This window comes from Leucopleurus acutus (genome assembly GCF_964270905.1).
Source record: "Leucopleurus acutus genome assembly, chromosome: 9".
Classification (NCBI taxonomy): domain Eukaryota; kingdom Metazoa; phylum Chordata; class Mammalia; order Artiodactyla; family Delphinidae; genus Leucopleurus; species Leucopleurus acutus.
Window position 1 is genome coordinate 21397235 of NC_139144.1, and position 26838 is coordinate 21424072.

Below are 26838 nucleotides of genomic sequence, written 5' to 3' on the forward strand. Positions count from 1 at the left end.
CATATACACATATGTATTACTAATCCAACATGAACACACAAAGCAATATACATACATCACTTTTCCATACTTACTTTCCTTATCTCTTTTAATGACATTATACACTCCAGGAGGCAAGGACCAATTACTATAGTAAAGGTTATTTACCACAAACAAAATAGGAAATAGAAAATGGTATAACTACAGAATGAGATTAATGTTCTAGTTTTAATTCCAATCACTGCTTAAAACATTCCTCATTTCAACACAAAAGCTAATAAGCAAGGAATCACTATCACTGGCAGCAGAGATTTTTTAAATGTTTAGACTGTTTTAAAATGAATATTTCTAAAGTTTTTGGTTTAAAAGGTTTTTAGAAGAGCTATATAGAGGTATGTTAAGGCTTAAGCATGTCAATGAAAAATGAAGCTAATTTTGGTGGAACACTTAATACAGTATACATATGTAAGGTTTATGTAGATTAACACAATCTGATACAATGTATTAGATACATTTTTCACACAATCTAATATCCAACATGTTGGGACTTCCCTGGCAATCCAGTGGTTAAGACTCCGTGCTTCCAATGCAGGGAATGCAGGTTCGATTCCTGGTCAAGGAACTAAGAAACCATATGCCATGGGGTGTGGCCAAAAAAAAAAAAAAAAGAAAAGAAAAGAATATCCAACATGTTAAACCAAGGAGCAGTATGTGAGCTCCTTAAAGAGAAGTGACTATTTTATTCAAAAATTTTTTATGGGAATATTTTATTTGATTCCTCTCTTTAAACTCTTAAAGGCACCCCCTAGTTTTTATGTTTTAATGTTAAGTGACTAAGAACCTATCCATACAGATAGGTTCACTCCTACCTCCACTGAACTATCATATTTCCCAATACACAGGTCTCAAACTTATGAACAATCTTCATAACATGCCCCTTAAGCCCTGGTGACGATTTATTTCTTCAATAATATGTGGCAGACAGAAAGGCAGGGTACGACAGCCATGAGTATAATATATCCTGTACAAAGAGATGATAATCTCATGATGATCATCACTTTGCTGGACTCTCCTGACATACTTTACTATACAAAGTCAAGAAATGATCTTATCTTAGTATTGATATTTCTGTCCCTGCTTATAATAAAGCATTTGCCATTTTCTGCGGACTCACAGTCCTCTCAAATCTATATCTTATCACCCTTAACATAAGCTTTCAGTACATGAAAGAATGAATCTGGAGATATCATTATACAGTCCCTATTCCAAAGAAGTCACATAGACATTAAAACAGAGCAACCCTAATAATGCTGGAGGAGGACACCACAGTTTAGACCACTCCATCCAGAAAGTTTATTCCTATACTTTGTTTCCATCTATGATAAATAGATGATAAATCTATTGATCTATAGATCTATAGATCTATTGATCTATAAATCTATGATAAATCCTACTTACAGAATTTTTCTGGGTTTTTCTTGTGTGTATTTACCTTACAATCAAAGGAGCACACAAACCGTAATTCAACAAATAGTTCTATGATGATGTTCAATATGTAAAGTAACTTGTTAGATTCTAGACAGGATAGAAAGATATATAAAACCTACTCACACCCCTCTCCTCAGAGTTTCTGATCGTGGAAGGAATGGCAGGGTTAGCAAAAAGAGACAAGTATACAAAAACCCCCATACAAGGCAAAAATAGGGTAATGCCCTAAGAAAGATATGAGTAAATGCTTAAAAAAAACTCTTTCCTCTTATGCATAAGACCTTGATCTTTGGTCAACTTTCTGCCTCTGATCCCCTGCAAACCTGATAGCTAATTTGCTATACTGCTAGGTACATTAATAAAAATGATCCTTGGTTGGCAAATTAATTTTATCTGGACTGGGAAAATTATAAATACTTGATGAGGATGCCACAGATGTGAACTTCCCCAAGATGCAGTGACTCCTGGAAGGGAACCTGGAAGTTCTCCCTATGGTTGTTACAAGAAATATTGGCTTCTGAGGTGCATGGGGCTTCTAAATTAGGGAACACCCTCACATCTGCCCAATGTGGATCTTAAGTCCTTGTCCCTGACCAGTCACCTGACAACCCAAGAAAATAACTCCTGGATGGCTGACTGTACTCTTTCATAGACACACAGAGAGGAACACTTGATGCTAACCTCCGATAAGCTATGGCTCCTATCCTATTTACCATGTAGACTAATGCCAAGTATGGCCTACAACAGTCTTGTAAGTCTGAATGTTTAGTTGAACTTAAAAAGACCTCCTTGTAGGAGCTGCAAAAGGTCAACGCTCTAGGCTCTAGATTCTGCAGGGTTCAAGAGAAAGACATATCTACCTGAGTAACAGGAAAGATAAGGAGTGACAGACATCATGAGGTTTCATTAGATGTGAGAATGCTTCTGAAAGATATGCAGGAATTTCAACATTCGAATGTTAAACGAGGTAAATCTTCTATTGAAAAAATTTAATTTAAAAAAAAGCAGTAATGATGGGGCTTCCCTGGTGGCGCAGTGGTTGAGAGTCCGCCTGCCGATGCAGGGGACACGGGTTCGTGCCCTGGTCCGGGAGGATCCCGCGTGCCGTGAAGCGGCTGGGCCCGTGAGCCATGGACACTGAGCCTGCGCGTCCGGAGCCTGTGATCCGCAGCGCGAGGGGCCACAGCAGTGAGAGGCCGGTGTACCACAAAAAAAAAAAAAAAAAAAAAGCAGTAATGATGGAGAAAGACAATATCTCATGCATATGCAAAAGGTAGGGAAAATGGCCTGTAGAATCTTTAAGGAGTATGGAGAGGTCAGTCAGACTTCAAGACAGTGTTTATTTATTTAGCTGTTTCTCAAAATCAAATATACAAATCCCCATAATAGAAGGAGGGGGATTTTTCTTTGTAGATTTGGATTTAGAATAAGATTACATTAAATTAGATCTTTAAGTGATCTGTGTACCAACACCATCGAACACAAATTCAAGCCCTTGCATTTGAAATCTCATGGCAATATTTGGTATTAAGTGGTAGTCAACTGGAATAATTCTAAACATACTCTTTTTACCTATCTCAAAATTAATATAGTAAAATTTTAAAATTTCAGAGAGCTCACAGAGCTGCCTAGGGATTATAACCACAGACCACAGTTTGAATAGCACTGATTAAACAAATACTGAGGGCCTAATGTTTGCCAGGGACTATGAGAGTTATAAAGATAAGACACTGTCTCTGCCTTCAAGGAACTTATGATAATACAGTTTTCACTCATTCAATAAACATCTGAGCACACACTAAGTAGAAGAGACTGAGATGCTGGAAATCAAAAAATAAAGAAGTAACAGCGGCCCTTCTCAAGAAACTGATGTATGGGGAAGACAAACAAGTACATCAATGATTACAATAGTGCTATAAGAGGCACACACAGGAACCATTCATAATAATTCATAATAGTTTAAGTAAGTTTTAAAGAATAAGTTAACAAGCCCAAGAAATACAGGTGGAAGAGATGGAGGAGATATTCCAGACAGAAGGCGCACAGGGAATCAGAGATATCAACAGCAAGAAGTGTTTAAGCATGTTTCTCTAAGCATGATCAACAGACCACCAGCACCACAATCATCAGTAGTGCATGTTACAATTTCTTACAACTCTACTTAACCAAATGAATCAAACATCTTTAAGATCAGGCTCACAAATCTATATTGTAATAAGCACCTCAATCTACATTCACTGTAGTTTAGGAAGCACAGATTAAAAAGAACTGCTAAAATTCAGAGCAGAAAGAGTTAAAGGTATAGAGAAGGGGCCAGAGATGAGGGCAGATAAGTCAGGCAAGGAACAGTTCAAGAAGTACCTTGGGTATCCAGCTAAGGAATATGATCTTTATCCTGAAAAACAATACAGAGCCACTAATGGTTTGTTTCTCCCACAGGAAAGATCAGAGCAGCAGCATGGCAAAATAAAGCTGAGGGCTTCAAATGTGAGGTGGAGCAATCTGTGAATAATTCTCCCAGATTCAGTAGGTTTAGAAGCTCTGAACCTGATGAGAACATGTAAAAAGTGCTACCTCTCCAAAATTCCTCCTTACTGGTTAGTTACCTTTGCTCAGTTCTTTGCTTCACTGAAAAACACGTAGTACCCCGTCTAGTTTCAAAGTGATCCTCATGAGTGTAGGGTGCCCAGGGTCCAAACTGGTAACCTTTTTATTGAAGAAAGGGATATGAAACTATGCAACTTGCTATTGTAACTAATAATTCTGCAATTTTATTCTTGAATTCCTTCAATACTAAGTACAGGACCAACCCACCTTGATGATTTACCTACATTAATTTTTTATTAGGTACAGAACACAGGGCACATTAACCACTGTTAGATTCATTTGAAACTTAGCTACTTTCAATGACAATGTGGAAATAAATGACTTTAAAATATTTTATTACTGAAAGAAGACTTAACTCTTGATAATCCCTGGATCTATGAATTACGCCACCAACAAGAAGTTTCCATTAATTCTCTAGCAGGCTTCCTTCTTATAATGTTTTTAAAACCTTACTAAACTTGGTGTCATTTGCCAAATACGCATCAAATTATCTTTTCATCCACTTAATTTCTAGTTGTTACATGTCATGCCAAACTTCTTTCAGTCGACTTTTCCGTTTAAGACAGTTCTGAATTCTGAAAGAAACTTTCTACTTGGCTGTTTAGCCACACAAAGCTCGAGTCAGCTTCAAGGGCCTGTTTTTGATCTACAGCACATTACTAAAAAGCTTCCAAAAAGAGACCTTTACATACACTCTAAAGTTGAGAAAATACAATTACATTTTAAACTCCTACTCTTAACCATATGATCTGGGAATTTAAGCCTTCCTCGGTTAAAGACAATATGATTTAAAATTTCCTAGTTAAAATACCATAACTGGTTAAAAATCTTATATTCTATCATGGTGAGTACTCAGTCACTCAAATAATGTAGTAAATTTCAGTTTCCCTCTTGTCACTATTTTAATTCTGCTAGTTTCCTAATGCCTTTTTAGTATTTTCCACCTTCCTGAAATAGGCACTAACCAGAACTGTTACTTTAAAGAACTACAGCATTCAACTCATTGAAATCAGACTAGCTGTTTAAAGACTTTTTTTTTTTTTTACATATAAGGGACATTTTGTTCAGTTCTATAGTCCCATATATCTATCTACCACAAAGAGGCTGTAAAAAATTTGTAGCTTTAGTTCTACCTCTCCTAAACAAATGAAGTAGAATTAGCTAAGATATGAGCACAATCATTTGTGTATAATAAGCTTTGGGGTTAACCAAGAGACCTTCAAGCCATATGATTCATGACTTACTACTGTCTGCTTCCAAACTTTTTCATCCTCCCAGACACTTTGTACTCATTAAACCTCTTACCTCCTCCAGGCCCAAGCACCTGGTAACCTCTATTTTACCGTCTGTCTCTATTTGCCCATTCTAGACACTTTATATAAATGGAATTATAAAATATTTATCCTTTTGTGTCTGGCTTACTTAGTGTAATGTTTTCAGGGTTCATCCATTCGTAGCATGTTTCAGAATTCTGTTCCTTTTTATGGCTGAATAATATTCCACTGTATAGACGTACCACATTTTGTTTATCCGTTCATCTGTTGATGGACACTTGGGATGTTTCCACCTTTTGGCTATTATGAGTAATGCTGTTGTGAATATTAGTATTCAAGTACCTGTTTTGAGCCCTTGATTTCAGTTCTTTTGGGTATATACTTAGGAGTAGAATTCCTGGGTCATAAGGTAATTCTATGTTTAATGTTTTGAGAAACCACCAAACTGTTTTCCATCTGGTTTTCTTTTCATGCCTTAATCTCCTTTTTAAATGTTTCTTCTCCTGTTTCTTAAGTATTTTTGTTTTCTAGGTGTCTACACTTTGTAAACTGTACTGGAGGTTTCCATCCACTAGTACTGTAGCTTTCACCATTTCCTAAGTGTTCATGACTTCCAAATCAGCCTTAACCTAATTCTATCTCATTAGCTCCACCCAAATAGCTCTCCACATTACTAGACCTCTTAATTTAGATGTGTCATGACTATAAAGTACATGTTTGTTGTAGAAAATCCTTTCTCACGTCCCAGATTTTGGAATTTAAAATTAAATTTAGAGCTGGGGCCAGCAAACCTTTTCTGTAAAGGACCAGAAAGTAAATATATTTAAGGCTTGGAACAACATGGTTTCTGTTGCAACTACTCAGCTCTGTTGTACCTGGAAAGCCAGAAAACATATTTAAATAACTGGGCATGACTTTTTAAAATAAACTTATTTATTTATTTTTTATTTTTGGCTGCAATGGGTCTTTGTTGCGTGCAGGCTTTCTCTAGTTGCAGTGAGTGGGGGCTACTCTTCGTTGCATTGTGCGGGCCTCTCATAGCAGTGGCTTCTCTTGTTGCACAGCACAGGCTCTAGGCATGTGGACTTCAGTAGTTGTGGTGCGTGGGCTCAGTAGATGTGGCCTGTGGGCTCTAGAGCACAGGCTAAGTAGTTGTGGCACGTGGGCTTAGTTGCTCCACAGCATGTGGGATCTTCCAAGACCAGGGCTCAAACTCGTGTCCCCTGCATTGGCAGGCAGATTCTTAACCACTGCGCCACCAGGGAAGTCCGTGACTGAGTTTTGTTTGTTTGTTTATTTATGACTGCACTGGGTCTTTGTTGCTGTGCACAGGCTTCTCATTGTGGTGGCTTCTCTTGTGGCGGAGCAGAGCCTCCAGGCACACAGGCTTCAGTAGTTGTGGCTCGCTGGCTTCAGTTGTTGTGGTTCACGGGCTCTAGAGTGCAGGCTCAGTAGTTGTGGCGCACGGGCTTAGCTGCTCTGCGGCATGTGGGATCTTCCTGGACGAGGGATCAAACCCGTGTCCCCTGCATTGGCCGGTGGATTCTTAAGCACTGTGCCACCAGAGAAGCCCCATGACTGAGTTTTAATAAAACTTTATTCTCAAAAGTCAGGCAGCAGGCTGGATTTGGCTCAGGGATCCTTGTTTGCCAACTGCTTGTTTAGAGAGAGCAAATTCTGGGAAAGAACTGACTGTAATAAAGAGTACCCTTTTTCTCTAATTTCAATGGCTTAAGCAAGTGCTACTAGTTCACTGGTATAACTTTCTTTGAAAATGTAACAAGAACTCAACAGGAATTTCTTATTAATTTATTAGTAAATATTTATTGAGGGTTTATTATATACCAGCTACTGTTTTAGGTACTGGGAACACAACTCTATTATCTAAAATCTTGTATTTATATTCAATTTCTGTTTTTCTCTTGTAAAATGGAAAAATGTCACTCTTTTTATTACAGTCCTATTCTTCCACTTGCCCTCTGGTTCTCATCCCTTCTCACCTTTTCAAGATCTTTACACTTTACTCTTGCCTGCAGTTATTATCCCATGTCTCCTGTATCTTCAGTCTCCCTCTATGTTAGATCATTCCTGTCTTATTTATTATTCCATTTAAAACGCCTGCCCCCTTTTACTTATCTTTCCATTTCTCTGTTCCTCTTTAGAGAAAACTCCTTGAAAGAGTTGTTTGTGCTCAACATCAGGCTGCACAACAGCACTTTAACTACCCATGTTGTCAAACCAAGTGGTAATCATAATTTATATACACTTTTCAGCATTTGATGTAAATAAACATTCCCTTCTCCTAAAAAGATTTATTAACTCTGCCAGCTTTCTGGGTACCACACTTAGCTGGCCACTCTTTCTCAGTTTTTGCTTGATCTTCTGCCCACAAATGTTTTCTTTTTTCCCCAGGATCATCTTTTTCTTTAAACAACTCTATCTCCATCCAGTTGCTTAATCCAAAACCCTAACGTGTCATTCTTGATCACTCCTTTGCCCTCACCCTCCACACTAAGGCTATGGTAGATCCTGTGTCTCCTTCCAATATACATTTAGAATCAGTACACCTCTCTCCATTTCTACCATTTTCCTAGTCCAAGCCCTTGCCATCTCTTGCCTGGATACTGTGGTAACACTGTGAATGTACTTCATGTACTTTATGCCACCAACCTGTAAACTTAAAAACAGTTAAAATGGTAAGTTTTATGTTATGTATATTTTACTACAATTTGAGAAAAAGAAAGAAAGAAAGAAAATCACAAAAGGATAGTTTCACTGAAGCCAAAGGTACAGAGAATCAATAGCATCAAATCCTGCTGAGAGAGCAAGCAATATGAGGCCTGAAAACCATGCATTAGCTTCAGTATGCCAGTAGCATGGTCAAAGTAAAAGCTGATTCGTATGGAGCAAGTGGAAGAATTAATACAAGGGTGAACGATGCAAAGATTCAAGCATCTGAATGGGCCTACAATTTAGACAGTGCACAAGGAATTACAGGAATGAGAGGCACAGACAATACTGACAAAAGGTCAAGACTTAATCTGTATTAGCCACTCTCAGAACCTACCTCTGACCCCATGAGGTGATACTGGGGTCTTGGAAAAGGTAAAAGGCTGTTGCTAAGACTTGGTTAGTAGAGCAGATAGAACAAAGATATAGTAGGGCTCGTCTGCATATGGCCCCAAGGGAGTTTCAGGATATGGTTTCTTTCCCTCAGATTGGAAGTAGTTTTGTTCTGGCCTAGAATTGGTGGTAGTAGATCTGCTCCTGCTGAGTCTAGACAGGCATAATGTGGAGGGCAGTTCCTGGACCCCCAGACAATGCTGTCATGAAGCTAGGGGTTGAGGATCAGCTGCTGAGTCCTGCTTGGTGTGGCACAGAGTGCAGTAGGACAGCTACTGTTCAGGGAAACAGAGTATCTGCTGCTCTAAAGTGATGTTCAGGCACTGTTCTAGAAGGTATTTTAAACATCACATTGTCCAACCTCCAGTTTTACAGACGGGGAGATGACTGATTTAAGGGCCACAAACTCTAGATCCAAGCCCTAATTTATTATTAAGTCATTGTGTATCCATGGGACATGCCACATAATAACTCTGGGTCTCAGTTTCCACATTTATAAAATGAAGTCTTAATTCTAAGTCACATGGCATTATAATAGCAAAGAAAATACTAAAGCCCATATCTCTTATGTTGGTCTAGTACTTTTCCCACCGAATTGCATTATCCCCACTATTCCTGTGAAATTTACCAGAGTGCTATTTATGCCTATGGATTAATGATCTAATGAGGTAAACAGCTTTATACCTCATTTCTGTATTACAAAATAGTACTATGTGTCTTTTTTTTTTTTTTTTTGTCATTTTATTAGAGTTACACAAAGCCTGGTTTCTGGTAATTCTGAATCTATGTCACTTTAATTGTCATCACTTCACAAACTTTACAAATATGGAGAACAATTTTGGTCATTAAAGTTGAAATTATTTATGTAATATTTGCATTCTTAAAAATGAAAATAGGCTATTTTCAAATATGTTACAGTTCTAGATTATTGTTGAAAACTCAGAAAGCAGGACAACTACCATTTTGTTTACAGTAATCTAACTGATGTTGCCACATTTCCTGGAACCACTTTACAAATTTAAAACCTTGTTTATATCAAAATATCCTTATTCTTTAAAAAGCCATCAAAAATCATCATTCATTATACATTTTAGTGCAGACGTTTAAGTAGTCAGGTGAACTGAAGATGTAAAAAGAGAGAAAAGCCAATCATTAAGAGAGGCATTTACAGAAAAAGAACAGGTTAGAACGATTGATCAAAATAAGCTCTGGGGGACTTCCCTGGTGGTGCAGTGGTTGGGAATCCACCTGCCAATGCAGGGCACATGGGTTCGGGCCCTGGTCCGGGGGGATCCCGCATGCCACGGAGCGGCTGGGTTCATGCGCCACAACTACTGAGCCTGTGCTCTAGAGCCCACGAGCCACAACTACTGAAGCCTGCATGCCTAGAGCCCGGGCTCCGCAACGAGAGAAGCCACCGCAGTGAGAGGCCTGTGTACCGCAGCGAGGAGTGGCGCCCGCCAGCTGCAACTAGAGAAAGCCCATGCGCAGCAACAAAGACCCCATGCAGACAAAAATAAATAAATAAATAAATAAATGAATAAAAATAATAATAATAAATAAGCTCTGATTCCTCCTGAAATTGGACTTTTATGACTTCCTTCTTCCTCATCAAAAATTTAATTGCTTCCCTGTATAAATCTACAAAATATAGTTGGATTTTAATGAGACGCTTATACCACTGTTTTAGGTGAAACCTCTAATTTTCCTTTTAATGTTTAAAACATTCAATAATGGACACTTGGGTATCAGTAACTGCACATGGATAGACTAGCTCCCTAATTGTTATAGTAATGAATGTGAAAGATCTCCATGAGTTCTCAAGTATGCTCCTTCAGATCTGTGATCAAAACATGTCTATCGTTCTTGTTATAACTTATTACTTTTTAAAGATACATTAAAATTACACAAACTACAATAGTATACAAGAAATGTTTTTAAATGGAGAGGTTTGGTGTGACAATTGCCCTCAGTTTATCACATGTGGCATTTTACTTCATTTAACTCATCTGTTAAGAAAACTTAGCTCTTTGGATCTATGTGGCAAAATGGATCTGGAGCCAAGCAGCCTTGGGTTTAACTCTCTTATTTTTTATTAACTATGGCCTTTTTTATTAACTATGGCCTTAGTTAATTAAGTCTGTTATCTCCTTGAGCTGCATTTCTTTTGCAAAATGGGAATAATACCTGCCCAACTTTTTGCTGGGGTTATGAAGAGGTATTACACACTACATTACAGACAACTCTATGAACGCAGTGAGCTCTGTAATCAGTATCACAAGTGGGGAAAAAAATTAGAGAAAAAATGTGTTTATTATTACGTATAAAGCAAATGAGAAATTCAACGTCATTCTAAGAACCGTTCTAAACGATGCTAAGACAGTACTTTAAAATAGGCTTTTGAATATTAAAACAAAATCACATTTAAATGAAAGCACTTCCAAATTAGGATAAGCAAATCAACACTTTAAGAGCAGCAGAAAGTATTAGCTTCTTGATAGTAGATTAAGTGTAAAGAAATCATAAGCAGAAATGTTAAGTACTAGTGGAACATGAACACGTAAAAAGCTATTGAAAACATTTCATTATACACAAAACATTTTAGTATCTTCAATTACAGAAATTCAGACTAAAAGCAACCAAACACTTCAACAAATTAATCAATTCTGTCAGCAGGTGGCTCTAGTGACACTGAAATAACTAGTATCAAATACTATAAGCAAAATATAGATAGTAAAAATGTACTGAATCTCAGAAATTTGGAGTCAAAAAGAGTCACATTAATACTTCAATCCAAATGCTGTTTTCCAAATGAAGACACAAAAGCCTACCATAATTAAGTAGCTTAAGTCTACCATAAGTAAGTCTACCATAATTAAGTATGTTAGTGGCAAAACAAAACTGAAAACCCAGATATCTCTCTTTAGTACTCTCAAGTCAACAAAGAGGCATTTACTGTATTGCCAGGCATAGTACTAAAAGCCCTCCTTCAAAATAATTCACCTATAACTTAGATATGTCACATTTACTAATTTGTCTACCTCATCCAAAAATACACATAATTATATAAAAGCTCATTATAAAGACTTCTAACGGAACATTTGGTAGTAATAATAATGTTAAAAGGAATACAATGTTAGCAATCATGTTCCCAGTCTCTGAGAGGAAAAAGTAATTTGGCTCTTCTTTTTTAAAAAGGCTAGGCAAGAATACATTTAACACTCCCCATTTATACCTCTTCCCACTTCCCAGCTCCAGAAGGGTTTCTCATCTTCGCTTCTTTAACCAATTTAGTAATTCAGATGGAATATCAGACGTAAAATAGGTAAGAAGCAACAGAATAGGTCAATTTCTACCAAATAGGATAAAAAACACACAATTCTGGGCTTCCCTGGTGGCGCAGTGGTTGAGAGTCCGCCTGCCGATGCAGGAGACATGGGTTCGTGCCCCGGTCGGGGAAGATCCCACATGCCGCCGAGCGGCTGGGCCCATGAGCCATGGCCGCTGGGCCTGCGCATCCAGAGCCTGTGCTCTACAACGGGAGAGGCCCGCGTACTGCAAAAAAAAAAAAAAAAAAAAAAAAAAACACACAATTCTAATAAATGGCCGAACTCTGGCTCACTTTCCTATCTATCTAGTGGTAATGGAGTCTAGGTTTTCTTTCATATTTCTTATCTTTGAGCAGAGACCTGATGAGAATACCTTTGTTACATGCAGTCATATATTATACTGAATTTACTACTCCTAAAACTAAAGCTACTACTTACATGAACCATATATCAAAATAAATCAGTTGTTATATAAATCACTTTTTGTAACAGTATTAGAAAAGGAGCTATAATAGAAATAAGCCTAAAATCAACACATCAATAAGTTCTGCCTCTGCCACTTAACTGCTCTGTGACTTCAGTTTCCTCACCTATAATTTAAAAATAATATCTACACCTCATACTTACATCCTTACCTTTCTTATTCAGAAAGAAACAGATCATTATGATCTCAGTTAGAATTTTTATAACTAGCCTAGGTTTCATTGTTCTTTTCTCTTCTGAGAGCCTATACTTTGTTATTTGGTCTAGAACTTCTCTATCCAATACAGCAGCCTCTAGACATGTGCTACTGAACATCTGAAATGCGGCTAGTTTGAACTGAGAGGCACTGGATGTGTAAAACCAACTCTTGGCAGGAACAGAAAAAAGCAAAATACAAGATCCCTAACTCTGCAGGAAAGGTAAAACAAACCCAAGATTTTTTAAAACTTAGTAATGAGAGGAAAAGAAATATGTAACAAAGAAGCTGGACTCGAAGAGTCTTACTTTAGAGACACAATAACCCAAGAGCAAACGTTACTGAGTATGAAAATACCAGACTAGAGCTTAGCAAACCCATTCTTCATAGATCCTGAACCAGACCTTCAATTTCCTATCTATAAAATGCTACAGATAGCATGAACTCTATCTAGATGAACTCAGACTTGATGAACATTAAGTGATCAAATAAATTCCCCTTTACAGCCTTAGAAGTGAGTATAAATTTGGTCTAGTACACTAATTCACTCAATTAGCAATCATCAAGTACCTCCTAAACTTTATATTAGTTTATTAGTGATATATTATAATTTAGCAGTACAATATTTAAAAAAATATAACATATAATTAATAACATTATATAGCCACATGAGTGTAATAAAATGTAATTCTCTCTCTTTTTAAAAAACATTTTGAAATAATTATATAGCTTCACAGGATCCTGCATCAACCAACTATAGTATCTTCTGATTATGTATTTGAAATAAAAAGGAAGCAACTTGTTAATTACATCAACATTTCTTACGAAAACAGTTCCAAAAGCTTTATCTGTGGGAATGGGTGGTGGGGTGATATGATTTAAGGATCTTTTTAAGCTTCCAGGCTTTATATATTTATATATAGATAGAGAGAAAAGTTTTTAAGTTTGAATATTAAAACACAAAAATTCTGATAGTTGTCGTATAATAGAAACTGGTACCAGCTATCCTTTCTGTGTCCACTGAGTAGAGGATACTATGCCCAAAGGACATATACTTGTATGTGGAATAGAAAAAAACTGATTTCCTAAAACAGAAATGTTCTTTAAAAAATAGTCATTCTGGGGCTTCCCTGGTGGCGCAGTGGTGGAGAGTCCGCCTGCCGATGCAGGGGACACGGGTTCGTGCCCCGGTCTGGGAAGATCCCACATGCCGCTGAGCGGCTGGGCCCGTGAGCCAGGGCCACTAAGCCCGCGCGTCCGGAGCCTGTGCTCCGCAACAGGAGAGGCCACAACAGTGAGAGGCCCGCGTACCGCAAAAAAAAAAAAAAAAAAAAAAAAAAGTCATTCTGTAATTACCTACAAATTGATCATTTTCTCACAATAAAAATGGCCACATTTGTATTACGAAAGATTTGGCCCCACAATGTAAATCATACTTTTTCCATACATGCTCTATAAATGCATTTAATAAAGAACATAGGCAGAAAGCAATCCCCTACACTGCCCTCTTTCAATATATTATTCATTCTCTTTTAACTGTATAATTAATATGCAGCTTTCATTCTGTTTGTGAATTGCCTTACAGTACACATACTAAACATGCAAACAAGGCAAAGACGTATCTCACATTGTATACTGGACTAATTCCTATCAGGTATATAAATAATATTTCATAAACTATATCTTGTATTCAGTGCTTAAGAGGCCAATTTAAAAAAAGACTGTCAAGGTGAATATTTTTAGGAAGCAAAGAATCTTTGATTATTACCAATAAATGCCTATAACTATCATCAGATATAGATTTGCATCTATCAGATGCTATACATTAAGAAAAACTAGTACTTTAGCCTGGGAACCTCTTGCCTGTCAAGCCCTGCTTCCAGGTTCTTTCCTTCCTGAGTAGTGTCACTACCTGGGCAGAATGAATGTCAATCAACTGTCATAAGAGTGCCATGTTTGGGAATCTATTACTTTACAACAAAAATAACTTAATGCATAGTGTAAAAAAAATGGCTTTTAAAAACTGTATTTTAATAATCATATAATTAAATGGACTATGTAGCATATTATAGGAATACTAGAGAGCATCCCTGAGTCTTTCTCAATGGCAGAAGCAGGAGTGGTGAAAACACTTCTAGACCATTTGAAATGCCAGCAAAAGGAGAATATTAACTGCAATTTTTGTCCTCTCTACATACCAGTTTTAGGAGCTCAAAAATAAATAAATTTGTTTTTATTTTTTTTAACTTGAATTCAGCTTTCTGGTCAATGAGCGTCCCATTTAGCACAATACAACTACATATTGAATCCGAGAGCAAACGTATGCATCTTTCCATCCTTTAGATTCCAACACTGTCACATGAACCCCTTGCAATTTCCAAAAACAATCAATTTTCACAGCAATAACTTAGTGCTAATGTAGTGGTCTTTCAAGATCAAAATAAAATGAAATCTATCCACACAACTGCCAAGACCAAAGAGTTAGAGGCGAGGAAGAACCTTTCACTGAATCCCTCAGAAATGGCTCCCATAAAAGCAAAAAATGGCAAAGTACACATCTAGAAGGAAATACTCCCTTTTTCTTATTTAAAAAATGGCCTGAATTTTATTTTTCAACTCAACTTTTAAAAAAATGAAGTAATTACTGTGTTTACATGGATATTACAATTTTTTAAAGATTCAAATTTAAAACCAAATTAATTTTCCAATATAAACATGAAAGGTCTTACAATTTAAAAAAACAATAACCTGCTACCTTGACTCTTGATGTCAACAATTAGCAAATGGAAAAGACAAAAAAAATCCGAAAAAGATAGAGCATTTTGGCTCAAAAGTTATTTACAAAGTAATTTTAGTTAAAGGAATTTTTGCCTTTAAACTTCTGACATTTTATTTTAGCCAAGAGTCTAAAATGAGAAAAAATATAAATGCAAATCAAGCACTGCTTGGTTGTGATAAAATAATTACATGAAATATTTTGCCCTTCCCTATCCAAAATACCTTTAATTTAAATACTTACTCTGAGCCTGCAGCCATTTCCAAGTATGACGTTTCTGCTGTATCAACCCCCAATGGGATCACTATGCTCATGACGTTCGCCTCTGGTAAATTCGATTACTATGGAGTCCTATGCATTGGTATCCAAAACACTGGGGCATGCCAGCCACAGTGCTCATTGCAAACATCTAAGTGCATCCACAAACCCTATTTAAAAGAAAAGGGAACCAAAAGTTAAGAATCATCTTCATATTCCCAGCAACAGTCAACCTATAACAAAGGTAAGTAAAATACATGAAGAAAGCATTCTTTATTGAAATATCAATACCAATTGGAATTTGCTCAAGGGGTCTCTATTTTATTTTTCTGGAATTAAGTTATGAGATTATGATCAAAAGAAAAGTTTCTGAGTCATAATCTTCCTTAGGGAATGAATTTAGGATGCCAAAAGAATGATTACTAAGGCATACTGCTTAGTGAGGAACCAATAAATATTATTCATTTTGAAAGATAAAACAGAATTTCTTACAGCACTATCCAAAATTAAGTCTTCTTGGTTCAGTAAATGCTTTAACAATAAACTAACAAATATTGAGACTTACTGTGGACTAAGCTTTTACATGGATGGTCTATTTAATCCTCACAACTCTGAGATAGGGATCTCCATTTTATCACCGAGGAATTCAAAAGCAACTAAGGTTAAATAACATAACCAAAGTTGCTCAGTTTAAGAGATAAAACCAGAATTTGAACCAATTCTACTCTATTGTTTATATATTTTTTTAAAAATCTATTTTATTTGTAATAAAGTCAATTGTTTTATACTGGTTGTCATTTTCCATACTACATAAATACATGTATATGGAGGGAGTTTATTTCTCCAGTTTTCTCCCATGAGTTAATGATCCCTAGCACAGACAATTAGAAGAGAAATATACTTGAATATTTTTAAATATTCTTGTCATATACTTGAATACTTATTTTTAAACAAACTTACCATAGTAACAAAAACATATTCAGCTTCCATATCAATTCTTCTAATCTAAATTCACTGTTTAACACCTGCTATATGTACTATATGTGAAATATCTACTCGAAATATTTTCAGCAATGATACAGTACAACTCGGAACAAAGCAGATAGAGATAACCATATAAACAAGAGAAACAGTCAACATTGTCCCTCTCAGGTTATACCTGAAATACTGAAGAGAAGTGTTTCTTCAAATAGCAATTCTTGTATTTACTTCTAATTTTTACAAGTAAGCTTGAGAATATCTACTCAGGTTAATTCCTATTTCACAGATGATGCAGACTGCGAGCTCATATGTTATGGGAAAAAAATACCAAAATATGGAAATAACGAGGTAACAGTGGTTTGAATTCTCCAAGAAAACGAGCCTTTACTTTTAAACCATGAATAACTGGGGGAGAGCTACTAGATTTCAAGTTATAACAAAAATATACAATAACAGGCAATTGCACTTAAAAGTGAAAAACATGAGCATTGGAGCCTATCTCTAACAGCAGATGTGTGAGCTAGGCAAGTTATTTAACCACTCTAAGCCTCAGGTTCCTTGTTTATAAAATGGATATATATCCGCCTACGATTTCTGTGAAGAAAATGAAATAATGACTGTAAAGCATTTCATACACTGCATTATGCATATTTAGCAATCAATAAGTGGTAGTCACATAAGAAGAGTTGCTCTTATTTCATAACCAAAAAACTGCGTGGATAAAAAAACTCTTTAGCTCTCATTTAAAGAGAATCTTCTAATAGTTTTTGAAAATAAAGTATGTAATTATGGTTCTCTATTTGCTACGATTTTACAGTTTTCACCAAATTAAAATCATCCTCTTAAAAAAAAAAAATCATTCTCTAACAACAATTAAAGCAGGGTAAGAAAAAGGAAAAACTGCCCTACCTCCTTTTCTGCACCTGCGACTGTTTTAGAATTACTAAAAAAAGTATATTTTTACTATACTTTTTTTTACTACAAAAAGCTATATTTATTAACCTGCACAAAGCTATAAAATTATGAAATTAGATTCTAAGTGACAACATGCAAGCAACATATAAATCAAATGTTATATTATTCTGTATTTCTTTAAAATACTGAAAACTTGGACCTAAGAACAGATACTTAAAATTTAAAAAAAAAATTCTCCTCCTGTTGGTACCATCTAGTTGGTAGAAGTTTTCTTCAGCTCAGCTTATCTTAACATTAGACTCATAGGAAATCTTATATTTTAGGTATATGTTGTTAAATATTTAGTTGTATGTTTTTTCTTAAAACCAGAGGCAGAAACTAGAAAGCAGAAGTCAAATGATTATGTATTCTTTTAGGTAACTGAGTAATATTTCCAACCTAAAGCAATTTATTTGAATACGTATTTAATAGTGTCCCCATCTTTATATAAATATACAGTCCTCAATAAACACTATATTTCAGCTGTTTTTAAATAGCAGTGAAGAGCTTGCCATAAGCTTATTTCAGACAATGGCTTATATTTTTGTGATTACTGCCTGTCTCTCAAATCCTGCACAGTGCGTAGAACATAAAAGGCACTCTACAAAGAACTGGTGAATGAATTAGAGCACCCGGGATGAAACTGCAGTTCTGGCCTCATTAACCAAATGAGTTGTCAACCTATACAATTACGCGCTATAAAAACAACCACATGACACCTTTTCCAGAAATGCATCTCTCATCTAGAATCACAGAAGCTCATCCCCAGGATAACAACTCATCATCACATCTGTAACAGAACCACAGACTCTGAGTTTGATTCAGCAAACAAGATGATCTCACAAATTTACTCACAAGAGGTAAGAAGGCAAGAGGTCATATCTATTGAGACCATAAAGTGGCAAATATTTCACTATATTCATTAATATCAAAAACTCCATAGCCAGAAAACTCACACTGTTTAAAAATCCAGCTGATACTTAAAGCATAAATTTATTAGGGTCTTTAAAAATAAGAAAAAAAGAAAGGGAAAGACAATGTAGTAAACAGAAAAGATGTGAGCTTATAACATAGGCATAACTAGAGAAAAACAATTCAACACAATACAAACAACTACCACAAAGCTCTCATATCTTACATGTGAACAAAAAACTGGTTATACAACTGGCAAGTAAAATATATACAAAATACATTGAGAATAAATGGCAGCCATTAAAGAAATAATATAAAAGGAAATACCATGAGATGTCTGGTAAATCTGAGGTCCAAGAAAGAATAAATGTCTTCACAAAACCTGCTATCCAGAACAGACCTAGAAACCAAGTGAACACAGGAGTATTGAGCTGTTTATAAATGGCATAAAATTATAGGTATTGATACTTCTGTCTAACGTGGAACCTAAAGTCAAAGGGACTCAAATAAAGACAGCAGCTGATTCTTAAAAAAATAAATTTATTCTTCACTCTTTTATACAAATGAATGTAAACACAAGTAAAGGAAACAATGCTAAATACCAAATCAAACTGGAAAGAAACTGGGAAAAAACGATATTAAAAACAAATTTAGGGGAATTCCCTGGTGGTTCAGTGATTAGGACTCCGCACTTTCACTGCTGAGGTGTGGGTTCAATCCCTAGTCAGGGAACTAAGATCCCAAAAGCCTCGTGGCACGGCCAAAAAAACACACAAAAAAACAAAAAATACAAAACAAACAAAAAAGAAAACAAACAAACAAAACAACCCCACAGATTTAGCAGAGGCATTGATACCAAAACAAAACCAAACAAAACCCTAGAGTAGGAAAAATGAAATAAAAGGCAAGAAGGAAAAGCAATTAAATTAGAAAACAGTTTATCAGAAGAACTGGAAAACTGAGGCTGCTTTTAAGACCACATTAAGATGTTCAAAAAACAAAAAAATACCACTGAGAAGATAAATGATACTCAAAAGGCAAAAAAGATGAAAATATGAGGAAAATTTTTTTTCTAAAATTACAAATAAAGGGCCCAACCCAATTTAACATAATCTCTTTGAGGAAAGGGTCATTTATTATTACCTTTCAATCCTTAATAAACACCTTACAAAGAGCTCAATAAATATTTAATATTAAATCCATGTTTACATTTTGGACATATAACAAGAGAATAAGCAGGTGAATCTGGGGCTGAATTACTAATAGAAATGAAACAAAGAAACTTGAAAGAAGTTGTGAGGTACCACATAACTGAGATTTTCTTATAAATCAGAAATTAAACTGCCCTCATTAATCATTTATAATTTTAATTTTACTTCTAGCTGTTGACTAAGGTATAACAAAAAAGGATACTAGTTAATCAAAATCTATTACCAAGTTACTACCTATGAAACTTTGGTCAACTCATTTCACTATTCTGGGTTTCAACTATAAATGGAGGCAGGTTAGGCTGATGATCTTACAGTTTAAATTTTACAATCACAAGTACATTAACAGATTAGTCCTGATAATCAAAATGACAGATAAATATCAGATTCTAAAAAGAATAATAGAATGAATTATGTATTTCTCTAACTGGGTTAATGTTAGTATTAGCCAGTGCTCTATAAGCACTTACCTGATACTCAAACGTCCCCAAATAGAGGTTATAATAATAATGATGATAAATACTGCTTACAATGTTTAATCCTCACAATGAGCCTATGGCATAGGTACATTTATTACCCCATTTTACAGATAAGGCAGAGAAGTTAAACTTTTCCAAAGTCCCATAGCTAATAAATAGAAGAATCAAGTTTTGAACCCTAACAGTCTGATTCCAGAACCTACACAGTAGTTTCCCTGAAATTAAAATTTGCCAGATGGTTGGTAAAATAAATAAAATAAAATCCAGAATTTACAGTTAAGGGGGAAAAACTGACAACTGCCTCTCTCAAAAAGAGGAGAAATTAAATAACTACATAACTGTTTCACTGCAGAACATATGGACTGCATTCACTCTGGCACACTAAATGAAACAACAGTAACAAAACCTACTTTGCTCCTCCCCGAAACCTAATCTACTTAATAAACCTACATGCATTCCACAGCAATGCATTAAAACACTACAAAGTAAGTAAAGATGCATGGGCTCAAAGTCTAAAATTTGCATTTAAAATATTTCAGGGACAGTGCAAAGCACATACTCAAAGGATAAAAATATTTAAATTCCCTATCATTTTTCAGGAACAAACAGATGCCTTGCTAGTGAATTGAAAGCAACCCAAAAGTTAAGGGAACCAGGCTCCAAATTTGAGATTACTAATGTATACATAAGTATATTCAATTCTTTATATAGAACTATTTGTTAAGCAAAGACCACCTATCTAACCAGTTGAATTTTTTTTTTTTTTTTTTTTTTTTTTTTTGTGGTACGCGAGCCTCTCACTGTTGTGGCCTCTCCCGCTGGGGAGCAGAGGCTCCAGACGCGCAGGCTCAGCGGCCATGGCTCACGGGCCCAGCCACTCCGGATCTTCCCGGACCGGGGCAAGAACCCGTGTCCCCTGCATCGGCAGGCGGACTCTCAACCACTGCGCCACCAGGGAAGCCCTAACCAGTTGAATTTTAACTTGAGTATCCCTTTGATAACCATTTCATTCCTAGAGATAAAGAATTTCACCAATTCAACTTACACTATAATCTTTTTTTTTTTTTTTCGGTACTTGGGCCTCTCACTGTTGTGGCCTCTCCCATTGTGGAGCACGGGCTCCGGACGCACAGGCTCAGCGGCCATGGTTCACGGGCCCAGCTGCTCCGCGGCATGTGGGATCTTCCCAGACCGGGGCACGAACCTGTGTCCCCTGCATCGGCAGGCGGACTCTCAACCACTGTGCCACCAGGGAAGCCCACTATAATCTTTTATAGCAAATAAACTCTCTATTTAAAAAAATCTTTCTTCTGGTAGTCAAGATTAATGTTGATGGACCTACATGAAAAATGGAAACCTATATATGAAATTCAATGTTCAAAACACACAGTTTCTGGCTCTACACGAGAGTTCCACAGTTTCACCATATCATATTTTAGTACAATTCCAACCACTAGTACTAAATTCAATATCAAAATAGCAATGCTTCAGTTTTAACACTCTGCCACCTATTAATAACGGTTACTTATTCTCTTGAAGCCTTAGTTCCTCATCTGTAAATAGGAATAATCATAAAACATATTTCTGAATTGTTTCAAGGAATCTGTGTGCCACTCAGTTAAGTATTAGCTATGATAACCAGATAACATTTCTGGGAATTAAATATTTAGGAAAAGTCCTTAAAAAGATGAGTATTGGACCATATGGTATCACTTATGACATCACTGGAATCTAAAACATGATACAAATGAACTTATTTACAAAACAGAAACAGACTCACAGACATAAAAAACAAATTTATGGTTACCAAAGGGAAAGGGGGCTGGGGAGGAATAAATTAGGAGTTTGGGATTAGCAGACACCAACTACTATATATAAAATAGATAAACAACAAGATCCTACTGTATAGCACAGGGAACTATATTGAATATTCTGTAATAAACTGTAACAGAAAAGAAAAAAAAAGTATTGGAGAACAATTCTCAGCTATTATACTTGTAAAAGTCAAGTAAACTATTAAGAATTTCTGATCTATTCTAGAATCCATTCTTGTCAGTAAAGTAGAAAGGATGCTTCTGTGTTGGACTGCAAATCAGAGAATGTGACAGAAGTAGCTTCACTTAAAAAGGCAACAGCCAGGGACTTCCCTGGCAGTCCATCCACTAAGACTCCACGCTTCCACTGCAGGGGGCCCGGCTTTGATCCCAGGTGGGGGAACTAAGATTCCGCATGCTGTGTGGTATGGCCAAAAAAAGAAGAAGGGAAAAAAAAAAAAAGGCCAACAGCCAAACCTCTTTATTATAAACTCTAAACATACTGTTTCGATTATTTTCTTAAAATAAAAACAAAGTAATGGTTAAAATAACTAGGGCATCAGGCCCTTGAAATCCTTTTTACAGAATTTTTGTCAAAACAAGATTGGCTCTAGTAAGAGTAAATTCTTTAAAGAATAAGCAAATGCCAACCCTCATGATATTACCCAACAAGCACTAAACCACCCCTATACAGTTAAGAATGAAGCATTTTCCCAAATCAGCCAGTATTTGGCATTACTTCACACTGGCTTACCTTGCAACCCAGTTTACCTTATCTTCAGCTCACTAGAGATTTGATATTGTAATCAAAATAAAGTATCAAGAAGTACAACCTTAAAAAAAAATGAATACAAAGAGTGAGGCTTAGTGTAAATTTTGGTTGATAATGATGTGCCAATGTTGATTCATAGAATTTAACAAATGTACCATAATGATGAGAAATGTTGATGGTGAATATGATATTCTGAACTGTTTGGCATCAAATAATGGGGTACCACTCTAACAGGGTTTGGGGAAGCTATGCTGAACACCAATTCTTCAACCTGTCAAAGTACTGGCACACTCCTCCATTACCACCCCAAAACAACCTTGAATTAAAATAATTAATTTCAATACTAACCAGTTTTTTAATGTACCACGTCATTATTTTAAAACAGTATTCATCATTCCCTAAAGTGTTGGAGGTCACTAACCTCTGGTGTAAAATCTAATAAAATGCAGCCTTTGAAGCACTTCAGTGATTGGTAACTGGTTAGTCTCCAGGTGCAAATGTACAATTTCTGTTTCCTACACACACAAACTATTTTTAGAATGAGTTCAGTCTTTGTTCATACCCGACTATGTAAGTAACAAAAGTGATTTCATTCTAAACAGTTACCTATTCCCACTTTCTACTTGCCATGTGGCCCACGACTATATGTCGTAGAATGTACTGCTTGATACACAAACACAGAAGAAAAAGAATCTTCAAATTTAAGAATTTCACCTTCCCAATTCCTTAAAATCTTACTTTTATGTACAAAAGTAATGAGTACTGTAAAGCATAACACCACATAACTTCAGTGGGTTCTAAACCTTCCTTTAGTTAAAAAAAAACAAACAAAATTGCTGTCTACATGAGCAATTTTTAAACTGTGCTCCCAACAGTCCTAACAGAGTTGGGAACTGAGATAATAAAAGAAAACAGAGTCAGGGAAGTTAACAAAAGAAAATGAGAGACAATATGTTCTGTAGATTTAAAAGGAAAAGTCTGAAGCTGCATGTTCTATGGGGTAGCTACTAAGTGAGAAAATAACATTAAGTGGAACACTACTTAGCATTATAAAGGAATGAACTACAGATACCTGCAACACCTTGGATGAATCTCAAGGAAACTGTACTGAGTGAAACAAAGCCAATCTCAAAAATGTCACACATACTGTATAATTTCATTTATCTAACATTCTTGAATGACAAATTATAGAAACAGAGAATAGTGTGGTAGTAAGAGTGCAACACCAGGGATCCTTGTGGTGATGGAACTGTTCTGTATCTTAACTGTGGTGGTGGAGATACGAACCTACATATGATAAAAATGAAAAGAACTATATACACACAACACACACACAAGTAAACCTGGGGAAATCTGAACATAATGGGTGAACTGAATCAATGTCAATATTGTGGTCATATTGTGCTACAGTTTTGCAAGATGTTATCACTGAGGGAAACCAGGGAAAGGATACAGAATTTCTCTCTATTTATTTCTTACAATTGCCTCAAAATTAAAACTTTTAAAAGTGACATTAAAATTGTGGCCTTCAAACTTTGACTATTGATAGAAACTTTCCTACAAATAAAATCTTACACAAAAATCTAATCATCTATTTTTATTCTAGGATTTAAAAAACGTTTTAATCTCCTATGCTTTTCCCAGTGATTGCTAGTGTCAACTTTAAATGTTGTGTTAAGGAGGCTACAGCCAGATACAAACGGGAGGTGGCCCCAGTGATTAATGATATTTGCTAATGGGCACAGTAGGCCCATTATTTGCTTTTTTACTTCATTATTTGCTATGTCTGCAGTTAAAGAAGGTGGCAAGGGAATGTCCCTGCCTGAACATCCTCCCACCTACCAGTTAAGTTCCATTAAAAACCTAAGAATTCCTGGAGAATAGTTTGAAAATCATTGGCTAAAAGAAAATACTTACTGACTCAACATGTGACATAAAAACCTTATCGCACTGGTGAATTCTCTTGTCCAAAAGCAAAAAACAAAAACAAACAAACAAAAACACAGTCTTCCAAAAAGTAGTGTTAAAACATTGTAGTTAAAAATCAAACAAAATCAACAATAAAAATCCTGCATTTATCTTTTAGTCACTCAACCTATACAATCAAGCTGGTTCATCCTTGCCTTTTTAGCCTTCAAATAAGTATGTCACCAGGAAAGGGCATACTTTTTGACTGAAACAAACTTGGCAATAATTTTATTCTCTCATTCTTGATTCTAATCTCAAGCAAAATAATGTCCTCACTCTTCAGGATGAACTAAGTATTCCTTCTATCACTATTTTAATCATTTATTTTAGTCTGAACCTTGAATCCTCTCATTTCCCTATAGAAAAACAATGTGCATCAAATCTAATTAATTAATAGGATTTAAACAAATCTTTCTGATTCTACTGTCTACATTTTCTTACCTCAGACCTAGGCTACCAGAATAAGTTTCTAAGTAGTCTCTTGCCCTATTCTGACTTGACCTTTAAACCAGTGGTTCTCAAACACAGATCCACAAAATGCCACTTTTAATATACCTGGGGTTAGGGGCTGAAAATAACAGATTCATAGGCCTCACCCTAGAGATTCTGATTAAGTACGTCTGGGATGTGGCCTGGATGTCTTAAAAAAAAAAAAAAAGAAGAAGAAAGACATTTGCTCCAGTGCTCTATTTTAGAACACTTGCTGAAACACTGAATATACTTCAAAGCCCACTAGTTTCCTAATTTTGCCCTCTTCAAAAAAGCATAATAGCAGGCTTCCCTGGTGGCGCAGTGGTTGAGAGTCCTCCTGACAAAGCAGGGGACACGGGTTCGTGGCCCGGTCCGGCAAAAAAAAAAAAAAAAAAAAAAAAGCATAATAGCTCACAGTAATAACAGATTCCTAATCTTGGCATTATCAGGTTACCCTGTTCCATACTAATATCCCAATATATAAATCCACTGATTATGTCAGTCTTTTTGTGATTGTTGGCATATCATTGTTCATTCTCCTTCAAGTTTTCAAAAGTCATTTTCCTCTTTTTATATCCATCCCACTCTATAAATAAAAATCTTATTAAACCTTCGAGGATTGTTCAAGTACCAGCACTTCCTTGAAGCCTCAACTTCCCAACTTTGACATCTCTGCCACAAAACTAGCTTTGAGATCTCCAGCAGATCAACCTCCTGAGCACTGTTTCCTTACCTGCAAACAGAAATTTGACTACATTAACTCAAAAAACTGTTACAGCTATAAGGCCTCTTATACACTAATCTCTTCCCTTCTTAACTTCCCAAAGAATATATTAGTTACATTTTTTTAACCACTGGTTTATATTTTGACACACTTTTTGGAAACAAATGTTAGATATACAGCTTCCACAAATAGATCATCTACTTCATTCTATAGCAAGAACTGAAATATTTATATATTAGCTCTCAAAGCTTGGAACATAGTGGCTAAGATACCACCTAAGTTATTCTTGCTTAAACCACACTTTCTTTAACACATTTAATCCTCTCCTCTCCTTTTAGATGAACGTGAACATACCTTAAAAACAAAACAAAAAAATCTGCCATTAAAGAATGTTAGTGACTGATTTCCTTTTGGAACCTTTTTTTAATTGCTTCCTTCTCCCTTATTACTCTAAAATCTGGTTGTCCTTTAAGGCTCAATCCTCCCCATTATTAGTCTCCACGAATCTTGGATATAACCATTAATTCCTGATTTCCTATTCCTAGCCATCTACAAGATATATATCTATTCAAATACCTGCCATCACTACAAAAATCAAACTGAATCTTTTTCACACATCTTCTTCCATTCCATTTTTTATTAGTACCCTTTTCTCCCAGTGCTCTTTTTAATCGTTCTTTTCTCTAGTCTATTACATTTGCTCACCCAGTCTTCTGTGCCTCCCCAGTGTTTCAGATTCACTCTTCCTCCATTTCTGTGGCCCCCACCACGATCTTCATCATCTGAATAATTTCCAACAATCAACAACTCTTCCAGCTTATCACTATCAAGTTCTGAGTACTTTGTCTCCAAACAATGGAAGAAATCTTGAGTGTTAAGCATTTCTCCCCCCAGACTATGGCAACTATTCTTTCAAAATATAATGAATTCAAATTCATTCATTTAACATACTTATTGCGCATATACTATTCCCTAGATACTGTTCTAAGTGCTGGGGAATGAGCAGTGAACAAAATTAAGCTGCCCTTCCTTCTAGAGTAAT

At 35.9% G+C, this 26838-nt stretch overlaps 1 protein-coding gene across 8 annotated transcripts in view; it reads right to left on the reverse strand.

Moving 5' to 3' along the window:
* Nucleotides 1-26838, reverse strand: part of KMT2E (lysine methyltransferase 2E (inactive)) — a 99331-nt gene that overhangs the window by 58697 nt on the left and 13796 nt on the right. For 3 of the 8 annotated variants that reach the window (XM_082846746.1, XM_082846739.1, XM_082846740.1), the window contains 2 exons: nucleotides 18688-18760; nucleotides 15499-15683 (listed from right to left, as the gene is read on the reverse strand). In XM_082846746.1, coding sequence (XP_082702872.1) covers nucleotides 15499-15569 — 71 coding nt within the window. In that variant the 5' untranslated portion in view covers nucleotides 15570-15683; nucleotides 18688-18760. Of the gene's footprint in view, nucleotides 1-15498; nucleotides 15684-16078; nucleotides 16091-18167; nucleotides 25402-26838 lie in introns of those variants that run through there. The other 5 variants (XM_082846743.1, XM_082846741.1, XM_082846742.1 and 2 more) reach the window with 5 other exon arrangements.